The 12,445-nt window shown below is 40.8% G+C and overlaps 1 protein-coding gene across 1 annotated transcript in view; it reads right to left on the reverse strand.

Annotated features, from left to right (window-relative positions):
- Positions 1-12,445, reverse strand: part of LOC109900664 (5'-nucleotidase domain-containing protein 1-like) — a 71,259-nt gene that overhangs the window by 14,134 nt on the left and 44,680 nt on the right. Inside the window, exon 8 of the mRNA XM_020496394.2 lies at positions 7,209-7,306. Within this exon, the coding sequence (XP_020351983.1) occupies positions 7,209-7,306 (98 nt within the window). The remainder of the gene's footprint in view (positions 1-7,208; positions 7,307-12,445) is intronic.

The raw sequence follows: 12,445 nt of genomic DNA on the forward strand, positions 1-12,445 counted from the left end.
TGGCATCCGTGACCGATAGGGAGAAGCGTCCATCCATGTATATGGATAGGATAGTCTAGCTAGCTACATTTTCAGATGTTATATGTTTCTAATTTTGGCAGAAAGTAGTTTAAATTTCAAGTTAAAGCGTACGGTTAGCTGGCTGGCTCGCTAGCTAACGTTACGTATATGATCTGTGTAGTAATATTATTCATATCTCAGAGCCATTTGCATTGCTAGTTATAGCCTAATGTTAGCCATATAACACTGAACCTGGTTGGCTAGCTGGCTACCTGCAGATTCATGCAAGGTAGTAACGTTAGGAGTTGGGATTATGGTTCTTTGTTTAGCTAGCTAGCTACATGCCTAAACAAAATACCCTACTATGTAAGTAACCATTTCACTACACCTTCTGTATCCTGTGCATGTGACAAATTAACTTTGATATAGTATTTGTTTACCAGAGACGGTAATGAGACCTGCACCAAATTAGGATATAACGTTAGGCCAATGAGACAGTGTCTACATTCTAAGATTTCTTTGGTAGAGTTTATTTTCCTGTAACAATGAAGCTATATGATATGGTCATTATTTGAACTGGCTAGCCAGCTAACTTAACATTAGATAGCTAGCTAACAAGCTAGAAACGAACCAAACATTTTTTAGAAAGTAGCTTTTAGTTGCCTGGTTTGCTTGATTGACATATCCTAAATAAATTTTTAAAATGGGTGGATATATTGACTATTTTGGACCACGAGGCCGCTGATGTCATGCAGCCTGTACTTTTTTGTGTTTAGTACATGGCTTCACATGTGAATCCTTAAAGAGATGGCTGGGGCTAAGGCTTAAGAGAGTGTGTACGATGCTAAATGGGTGTAGACTAAGATGAGCTCTCCAGTAGGTTTACCAAAATATTCAAGGGCCATTTTCTCAAAAGTGAGGTTACAAGTTTATCAACTTTCAAAGCAGAATTACTTTCCAATTGTTCCTCAACTGTAGTGTATGATATACCATTTTCTAGCTCAGTCTTTACTTTTCCAAAGTAAAAAACACTATTTCAAATTTTGCTACATAAGACCGAAAAAATATGGATTCTAACAAATATGGATACTATCATATACATCACTTGTGAGGGATAAAAGTAACTCATTTAAAATAGATTTTTCGCAGGTGCCTAATTGGAGCTACTGTACTTCCATGAGTATGTTTCCTAAACAGATACAGTGCACTACTTTTGAACAGGGCATACAGGGCTCTGTGTAGGGAATAAGGTACTATTTGGGACACAACCATGTAGGCTCGTCTGCTTCCTCCTTTTTCAGGCACTCACTCACAGAAGTCACACATTATACAGGAAAGTGTGTCAATGACCTCATGGAAGCATTTACAGTTCATAAATAACACCCAATGATTTTTCCAAACTTCAGGAACAACATGGTTTATGTCTTAATGCTCAACAACAGCCAAGTACTTTTCACTAAGAGAAAAAGTCTATCTATATAGTCATTCCTGGTTGACTGGAGGGGGTTTTGGCCTGCTTGATTGGGCTGCTGCTGGTTAGCAAAAACCACAGCCTGTTTCAGTTTGTGCAAGGGGGTAGTGGAGCATAGCCAATACAAGATACAGAGAAGCTGGAATCTAAACTAGACCACACAATTCTCACAGCATTACTCACACAATAGTAACTGCTGGGAGGGAGGCCCCAGAAAAGAGCGTTATCACACAGTCATCTAGAACAGCTGGTGCTCTCGTGCATGCTTCAGTGTTGCTTGCCTTGAAGCGAGCATAAAAGGCATTAAGCTAATTTGGTAGGCTCGCGTCCCTGGGCAGATGGTGTCTGGGTTTCCCTTTGTAGTCCGTAATAGTTTTCAAGCCCTGCCACATCTGACGAGCGGCAGAGCAGGATTCAATCTTAATCCTGTATTGACGCTTTGCTTGTTTAATGGTTCGTCTGAGGGTATAGCGGGTTTTCCTATAAACGTCCGGGACTAGTCTCCCGCTCCTTGAAAGCGGCAGCTCTAGTCTTTAGCTTTATGCAGATGTTGCCTGTAATCCATGGCTTCTGGTTGGGATATGTACTTACAGTCACTGTGGGGACAACGTCATCGATGCACTTATTGTTGAAGCCAATGACTGAGGTGATGTATTCCTCAATGCCATTGGATGAATCCCGGAACATATTCCAGTCGGTGCTAGCAAAACAGTTCTATTAGCATAGCATTCAATGGTACTTCCTGCTTTAGTTTTTTCTTGTAAGCAGGAATCAGGAGGATAGAATTATGGTCCGATTTGCCAAATGGAGGGTGGGGGAGAGCTTTGTATGCATCTCTGTGTGTGGAGTAAAGGTGGTCTAGGATATGTTCTCCCTGGATGCACATGTGATATGCTGGTAAAAATTTGGTAACACTGATTTAAGTTTGTCTGCATTAAAGTCCCCAGCCACTAGGAGTGCCGCTTCTGGGTGAGCATTTTCTTCTTTGCTTATGGCCTGATAGAGTTGGTTGAGAGCGGTCTTAGTGCCAACTTTGTTTTGTGGTGGTAAATAGACGGCTATGAATAATACAGATGAGAACTCTTGGTAGATAGTGTGTTCTACAGCTTATCATAAGGTACTCTACCTCGAGACTTCTTTAATATTAGACATCACGCAGCAGCTGTTATTGACAAAATGACACACACACCCACATCTCGTCTTACCAGAGGTAGCGTCTCTGTTCTGCCAGTGTATGGAAAATCCCGCTAGCTCCATATTGTCCGTATCTTCGTTCAGCCACATCTCGGTGAAACATAAAATGTTACAGTTTTTAATGTCCCGTTGGTAGGATAATCGTAGGTCATCAATTTTATTTTCCAATGATTGCACATTAGCAAGAAGAATGGAAGGCAGTGGGAGTTTACTCGCTAGACTCCGGATTCTCAAAAGGATGCCGACCTGCGGCCCCATTTCCGGCATCTTTTATTCACGCAAAAGGCGTGGATCTTGGCCTGTTCCAGTGAAAGCAGGATATACTTCTCCTCGGATTCGTTAAAGGAAAAAGTTTCTTCCAGTCCAAGGTAGAGGTCGACCGATTAATCGGAATGGCCGATTAATTAGGGCCGATTTCAAGTTTTCGTAACAAATCGGTAATCTGCATTTTTGGACACCGATTGTGGCCGATTACATTGCACTCCACGAGGAGACTGCGTGGCAGACTGACTACCTGTTATGTGAGTGCAGCAAGAAGCCAAGGTGAGTTGCTAGCTAGCATTAAACTTAACTTATAAAAAACAATCAATCTTAACATAATCACTAGTTAACTACACATGGTTGATGACATTACTAGTTTATCTAGCTTGTCCTGCGTTGCATATAATCGATGCGGTGCCTGTTAATTTATCATCGAATCACAGCCTACTTTGCCAAACGAGTGATGATTTAACAAGCGCATTCATGAAAAAAACACTGTCGTTGCACCAATGTGTACCTAACCGTAAACATCAATACCTTTCTTAAAATTAATACACAAGTATATATTTTTAAACATGCATATTTAATTAATATTGCCTGCTAAAATGAATTTCTTTTAACTAGGGAAATTGTGTCACTTCTCTTGCGTTCCGTGCAAGCAGAGTCAAAGTATATGCAGCAGTTTGGGCCACCTGGCTCGTTGCGAACTGTGTGAAGACCATTTCTTCCTAACAAAGACCATAATTAATTTGCCAGAATTGTACATAATTATGACATAACATTGAAGGTTGTGCAATGTAACAGGAAAATTTAGACTTAGGGATGCCACCCGTTAGATAAAATACGGAACGGTTCCGTATTTCACTGACAGAATACACTTTTTGTTTTCTAAATGATAGTTTCCGGATTTGACCATATTAATGACCTAAGGCTCGTATTTCTGTGTGTTATTATGTTATAATTAAGTCTATGATTTGATATTTGATAGAGTAGTCTGACTGAGAAGTGTAGGCAGCAGCAGGATCGTAAGCATTCATTCAAACAACACTTTCGTGCATTTGCCAGCAGCTCTTCGCTGTGCTTCAAGCTGTTTATGACTTCAACTCCCGAGATTAGGCTGGTGTAACCGATGTGAATTGGCTAGCTAGTTAGTGGGGTACGCGCTAATAGCGTTTCAATCGGTGACGTCACGCGCTCTGAGACCTTGAAGTAGTTGTTCCCCTTGCTCTGTGGAGCGATGGGTAATGATACTTCGAGGGTGGCTGTTGTCGATGTGTCCCTGGTTCGGGGCAAGGAGAGGGACCGAAGCTATTCTGTTACACTGGCAATACTATAGTGCCTATAAGAACATCCAATAATCAAAAGGTATATGAAATACAAATGGTATAGAGAGAAATAGTCATATAATTCCTATAATAAACTACAACCTAAAACTTCTTACCTGGGAATATTGAAGACAAGGAACCACCAGCTTTCATATGTTCTCATGTTCTGAGCAAGGAACTTAAACGTTAGCTTTTTTACATGGCACATATTGCACTCTCTCTTTCTTCTCCAACACTTTGTTTTTGCATTATTTAAACCAAATTGAACATGTTTCATTATTTATTTGAGGCTAAATTGATTTTATTGATGTATTATATTAAGTTAAAATAAAAGAGTTCATTTAGTATTGTTGTAATTGTCATTATTACAAATAAATAAATAAATAAATAAATACACCGATTAATCGGTATCGGCTTTTTTTGGTTCTCCAATAACCAGTATCGGTATTGGCGTTGAAAAATCATAACTGGTCAACCTCTAGTCCATGGTGAGTAATAGCTTTTCTGATGTACAGAAGTTATTTTCGTTCATAAGATACGGTAGCAGCAAAATTATGTACACAATAAGTTAAAAAATGATTTACACAAAACGCAAAAAAATAACTAAATAGCACAATTGGTTGGGAGAATGTAAAACGTCAGCCATGTTCTTCGGCGCCATCTTTTAGACACTGTTGTTGATACGTTCAATGTGATATAAATATTGTGACAGAAGATAGAAAGCAGAGACTTGGGGGTGCGGACACTCGCGCGCACACACACAGCTGTGAGGACGTACGGACCTTGACAGAAGATGGAATGAGAAGTATGTGGTCTCTGGAAGACCACAACTGAGCACAAAAACACACACACATTTCTATCTCTGAGCCCCCCTCCAGATTAGAATGTGAAATCCGGTGGCATTTTCACTGTAACCAAAGTGAGGCTGTATGCACAAGGCAAATATTTAGAGAGACCTGGCCTGGCTGACATCCTTTGGACAAATGACCGCTGAAGGAAGGTCATGTTTAATACGAGACTGGGAGGAGTCTGACACCAGCAGCCAAAGTAAAGAATCAATTTCTAAAATCTCTTAGTCGAATACAGTACCTGGCAGGAACTGGGCTCTTCTTAAGGAGTAGATCATGTTATTATGTCCTGTATAAGACTAGAGCTCATTGCCTTACAGTATGTGTCCCAGTCCATCAAATTGAAGCTCATGTTGAAAAAAATCTAAAATGGGGTTTTACATTTTTTCGGTAGGTACAGAATTGGTGAGCTTTTGAATTATCAATGGACATAAAACTGCACACACAAAACTGTTGTGGTGACATGATAGCAACCTGCTGATAGTCAACTAGCTTAGCTTTGAGCTGTACTTGTCAGCTCTTTACGTGATCAACTTGACAGGTATATACAGCAACACCATTGGAACATAAATAAATGACAGTGATGCTGTATCCAAAAAAGCCCCAAGGCATACAGTATCTCTGCTACATTATAGAATAAGATCTCTCCCAGTATCTCTGCTACATTATGGAATAAGATCTCTCCCAGTATCTCTGCTACATTATGGAATAAGATCTCTCCCAGTATCTCTGCTACATTATGGAATAAGATCTCTCCCAGTATATCTGCTACATTATGGAATAAGATCTCTCCCAGTATCTCTGCTACATTATGGAATAAGATCTCTCCCAGTATCTCTGCTACATTATGGAATAAGATCTCTCCCAGTATCTCTGCTACATTATGGAATAAGATCTCTCCCAGTATATCTGCTACATTATGGAATAAGATCTCTCCCAGTATCTCTGCTACATTATGGAATAAGATCTCTCCCAGTATCTCTGCTACATTATGGAATAAGATCTCTCCCAGTATCTCTGCTACATTATGGAATAAGATCTCTCCCAGTATATCTGCTACATTATGGAATAAGATCTCTCCCAGTATCTCTGCTACATTATGGAATAAGATCTCTCCCAGTATCTCTGCTACATTATGGAATAAGATCTCTCCCAGTATATCTGCTACATTATGGAATAAGATCTCTCCCAGTATCTCTGCTACATTATGGAATAAGATCTCTCCCAGTATCTCTGCTACATTATGGAATAAGATCTCTCCCAGTATCTCTGCTACATTATGGAATAAGATCTCTCCCAGTATATCTGCTACATTATGGAATAAGATCTCTCCCAGTATCTCTACTACATTATAGAATAAGATCTCTCCCACATTATAGAATAAGATCTCTCCCACATTATAGAATAAGATCTCTCCCAGTATCTCTGCTACATTATGGAATAAGATCTCTCCCAATATCTCTGCTATAGTATGGAATAGCAGCAGCCACTGACTGAGGCTATATCTGCCAACGTGGCGAGGACTGGAGGAGGTATGAATATTTGAGTGACTGGGTCATTGTGTTACATATATACTGCATCCATTCCTGGCAGGAACGCAGTCCAGATGGGGGAGCATACCAGAGTTTGTGCACACCTTTAGGAACCGACCGTGATTAAATATCAGCTGCCTGAGCAGGAAAACTACGATCACGTGTGGATAACAGATCAAATTAGAAATACTGACAGCTAATATGAACCTAGTTTAAACCCTAATATGTCTGCAAGTAGAGGTGGTGTGATGGTCACCACCTGTCTTGATGCTAGTTTATCTTACTGGTTTCAGAAGAGATTTGATGTTTGGGTTTTATCTTCTGGAAGACAACTCCACAAGTAGTGCTTTTCTCATCCTAAAAAAAGGAAATCATTTGCAGTAACCACCATCATGAGATTCCACTAGGCTATAAAGTCCACAGCCCTGTAATGCTCTTTATGATGTCGGCAGAGAGCTGATCTACAGTGTTTACTGTTGGTGGAGTGTACTGTACGTAGGGTACTGATGGTTTTCTGGGAAGTGGGATCCTGTATGGACAGGCAGACATACAGACAGGCAGGGAAGCAGGTACTCACCCAGGGTCCTGAAGGGCCTCTGTTGGGGCACCAGTGAGAAGAACCCAGGCTTCAAGGCGTTGGTGATGATGATGTCAAACAGCTCCTCCCAGTCCTTCCTGCAACAGCCAATGAGAAACAAACCCCTGATTATTAAAATACATCAGCAAATACTGTGAGATCAAAACGTGGCCGCTATCCAATTGGATTTGTGTTGCACACAAAAACTCTTACTTGAACTAAACATTGGAGATTTGATGAAAAACATGAACCATAAACAGTGTATTTATGAAAAGAGCATGAGGAAAATGTTAAGGAACCTCTTAAGGATCGGCCCCCTTTTTTTCGCCTAAAATGACATACCCAAATCTAACTGCCTTTAGCTCAGGACCTGAAGCAAGGATATGCATTTTTTTTTGATCCCATTTGAAAGGAAACACTTTTGACGTTTGTGGAAATGTGAAATGCATGTAGGACAATATAACACATTAGATCTGGTAAAAGATGATACAAAGAAAAAAAATGTGCTTTTTTTGTACTATCATCTTTGCAATGCAAGAGAAAGGCAATCATGTATTATTCCAGCCCAGGCACAATTGAGAGTTTGGCCACTAGACGGCAGCAGTGTATGGGCAATGTTTTAGACTGATCCAATGAACCATTGCATTTCTGTACAGAATATTGTATCAAGACTGCCCAAATGTGGCTAATTGGTTAAATAATAACTATTAATACAATTCATAACTGTGCACTCTCCTCAAACACTAGCATGGTATTATTTCACTGTAATAGCTACTGTAAATTGGACAGTGCAGTTAATTTAACTCCTCTAGGGTAGGGGGCAGCATTCGGAATTTTGGATGAAAAGCACGCCCAAATTAAGGAACACTTTTTTTGTTGTTGAGAAAAACAAACTCAGGCCAAAAAAGATATACACACATGGTAATTATTAACACTGGCTTAGTGTTAGCATCACGCTCCATGCACTAGCAGACATTCAGACCAGGGTCGCATCCTGTCTCCAGGAGTTAGCCTGGACCTCCTCTCTGCTGACCTGGCTAGAGCTGATGGGGATTACACTGAGAGAGAGACCTCTCACTGAAGCCCTATGTGGTCAGGTACAGTACTTTCCCCGAGTGGAGGCCCAGGATCATTCAGAGCACTGCCTTTTGATATAAAACTCACAATTCTAAAGCTAGGTCATATGCATGCAGTACCTCATCTGTCTCAGAGTCATACGCCCTGGCAGCTTCATTAAATAGTACCCGCAAAACACCCGTCTCAATGTCAATAGTGAAGAGATGTGATGCTGGCCTTCTTGGCAGATTTGCAAAGAAATAGCCATACCTCCGACTGGCCAATAAAAATAAAATATTAAGATGGGAAAGAGAACACAGGCACTGGACAGAGGAACTCTGCCTAGAAGGCCAGCATCCCGGAGTTGTCTCTTCACTGTTGACGTTGAGACTGGTGTTTTGCGGGTACTATTTAATGAAGCTGCCAGTTGAGGACTTGTGGGGTGTCTGTTTCTCAAACCAGACACTAATGTACTTGTCCTCATGCTCAGTTGTGCACTGGGGCCTCCCACTCCTCTTTCTATTCTGGTTAGAGACAGTTTGCGCTGTTCTGTGAAGGGAGTAGTACACAGCGTTGTACGAGATCTTCAGTTTCTTGGCAATTTCTCGCATGGAATAGCCTTCATTTCTCAGAACAAGAATAGATTGACGAGTTTCAGAAGAAAGTACTTTGTTTCTGGCCATTTTGAGCCTGTAATCGAACCCACAAATGCTGATGCTCCAGATACTCAACTAGTCTAAAGAAGGCCAGTTTTAACGCTTCTTTAAATCAGGAAAACAGTTTTCAGCTGTGTTAACAAAATTGCAAAATGGTTTTCTAATGCTCAATTAGCCTTTTTCAATGATAAACTTAGATTACCTAACACAACCTGCCATTGGAACACAGGAGTGATGGTTGCGGATAAATGGGCCTATGTACATCTATGTAGATATTCCATTAAAAATCTGCCGTTTCCAACTATAATAGTCATTTACAACATTAACAATGTCTACACTGTATTTCTGATCAATTTTATGGTATTTTAATGGACAAATAATGTGTTTTTCTTTCAAAAACAAGGACATTTCTAAGTGACCCCAAACCTTTGAACAGCAGTGTACATACATACATATACACCCTTCTTTAGAATATACAGTGGCTTGTGAAAGTATTCACCCCACTTGACAATTTTCCTGTTTTGTTGCCTTACAACCTGGAAGTAAAATATATTTTTTTGGGGGGGGGGTCAATACTTTGTAGAGCCACCTTTTACAGCAATTACAGCTGCAAGTCTCTTGGGGTATGTCTCTATAAGCTTGGCACATCTCGCCACTGGGATTTTTGCCCTTTCGTCAAGGCAAAACAGCTCCAGCTCCTTCAAGTTGGATGGGTTCCGCTGGTGTACAGCAATCTTTAACTTCTTGGATATAGGGGGCGCTCTTTTAATTTATGGATAAAAAAAACGTTCCCGTTTTAAACAAGATATTTTGTCACGAAAAGATGCTAAACTATGCATATAATTGACAGCTTTGGAAAGAAAACACTGTGAGTGCCACAGAACTAATGCTACAGGCAAAACCAAGATGACATTTCATACAGGAAGTGCCCCTGTGTTCCAATATCTCCTTATATGGCTGTGTATGGGTCACGAACGAGCTTAGACTTTCTGTCGTTTCCCCAAGGTGTCGACAGAATTGTGACGTATTTGTAGGCAAATCATTGGAAGATTGACCTTAAGAGACTACATCTACCAGGTGGCCGCTTGGTGTCCTCCGTTGCAATTATTGCGTAATCTCCAGCTCCGTGTATTTTTCGTTTGCTTCGAGGAGAAACACAGCTGCCACGAATGATTTATCATCGAATAGATATGTGAAAAACACCTTGAGGATTGATTCTAAACAATGTTTGCCATGTTTCTGTCGATATTATGGAGTTAATCTGGTAAAAAGTTCGGCGTTGTAGAGACTGCATTTTCAGATTTTTTTCTTGCCAAACGTGATGACCAAAACGGAGCGATCTCTCCTACACAAGTAATCTTTTTGGAAAAACTGAACATTTGCTATCTAACTGAGAGTCTCCTCATTGAAAACATCCAAAGTTCTTCAAAAGGTTATTATTTTATTTGAATGCTTTTCTTGTTTTTGTGAAAATGTTGCCTGCTGAATGCTAGGCTTAATGCTATGCTAGCTATCAATACTCTTACACAAATGCTTGTGTAGCTATGGTTGAAAAGCATATTTAGAAAATCTGAGATGACAGTGTTGTTAACAAAAGGCTAAGCTTGTGAGTGAATATATTTCTTTCATTTCATTTGCGATTTTCATGAATAGTTAACGTTGCGTTATGGTAATGAGCTTGAGGCTATGATTACGCTCCCGGATACGGGATTGCTCGATGCAAGAAGTTAAGAAAGGCATTGATGTTTATGGTTAGGTACACATTGGTGCAACGACAGTGCTTTTTTCATGAATGCACTTGTTAAATCATCACCCGTTTGGCGAAGTAGGCTGTGATTCGATGATAAATTAACAGGCACCGCATCGATTATATGTGACGCAGGACAAGCTAGATAAACTAGTAATATCATCAACCATGTGTAGTTAACTAGTGATTATTAAGACTGATTGTTTTTTATTAGATAAATTTAATGTGTCCAAAAATGCAGATTACAGATTATGAAAACTTGAAATCGTCCCTAATTAATCGGCCAACCTCTCGTCGAGACCCAGGGTCCCGAGCTTAATGATGAGTTTGGAGGGTACTATGGTGTTAAATGCTGAGCTCTAGTCAATGAACATAATTCTTACATAGGTATTCCTCTTGTCCAGATGGGTTAGGGCAGTGTGCAGTGTGATTGCGTTGTCAGTGGACCTATTGGGGTGGTAAGGAAATTGGAGTGGGTCTAGGGTGTCAGGTAGGGTGGAGGTGATTGACTAGTCTCTCAAAGCACTTCATGATGACAGAAGTGAGTACAACAGGGCAGTAGTCATTTAGTTCAGTTACCTTAGCTTTCTTGGGAACAGGAACAATGGTGGCCATCTTGAAGCATGTGGGGACAGCAGACTGGGATAGGGATTGATTGAATATGTCCGTAAACACACCAGCCAGCTGGTCTGTGCATGCTCTGAAGACGCGGCTATTAATGCAGTCTGGGCAGGCAGCCTTGCGAGGGTTAACACGTTTGAATGTTTTACTCATGTTGGCCACGGAAAAGGAGAGCCCACAGGCTTTGGTAGCGGGCCGTGTCAGTGACCCTGTATTATCCTCAAAGTGAGCAAATAAGTTGTTTAAATTGTCTGGGAGCAGGATGTTGATGTCCACGACAGGGCTGGTTTTCTTTTTGTAATCCGTGATTGACTGTAGACCCTGCCACATACGTCTCGTGTTTGAGCAGTTGAATTGCAACTCTACTTTGTCTCTCTACTGACGCTTTGCTTGTTTGATTTCCTTGCGAAAGGAGCTGCACTGTTTGTATTCGGTTATGTTTCCAGTTGCCTTGCCATGATTAAAGGCGGTGGTTCGCTCTTTCAGTTTTGCTTGAATGCTGCCATCAATCCACAGTTTCTGGTTAGGAAAGGTTTTAGTCACAGTGGGTACTACATCTCCGATGCACTTGCTAATAAACTCGCTCACCGAGTCGGCGTATACATCAATGTTGTCGTCTGAGGCTATCCAGAACATATCCCAGTCCACGTGATCGAAGCAATCTTGAAGCGTGGTCAGCCCCGAGTTGGATAGACCTGAGCACTGGCGTTTCCTGTTTTAGTTTCTGTCTATAAGCTGGGAGCAACACAATGGAGTCATGGTCAGATTTGCCAAAGGCAGGGCGGGGGGGGGGGGGCTTTGTGTGCATCGTAGAAGTTAGAATAACAATGATCCAGAATGCTACCAGCTCGTGTCATGCATTCGATATGCTGATGGAAGTCTTGTTCTCAGGTTAGCTTTGTTAAAATCCCCAGCTACAATAGATGCAGCCTCAGGATGTATGGTTATACATGGCTGTGATTATAATTGAATAGAATTCTCTTGGAAGATAATGCAGTCGGCATGTGATTGTAAGGTTTTCTAGATCAGGTGAACAAAAGGACTTGAGTTCCTGTATGTTGTTGTGATTACACCATGATTCGTTAATCATAAAGGCATACACCTCCGCCCTTCTTACCAAAGAGATGTTTCTTTCTGTCGACACGATGCATGACTAA

Source organism: Oncorhynchus kisutch, linkage group LG12, assembly GCF_002021735.2.
Source record: "Oncorhynchus kisutch isolate 150728-3 linkage group LG12, Okis_V2, whole genome shotgun sequence".
In the NCBI taxonomy this organism is placed as follows: domain Eukaryota; kingdom Metazoa; phylum Chordata; class Actinopteri; order Salmoniformes; family Salmonidae; genus Oncorhynchus; species Oncorhynchus kisutch.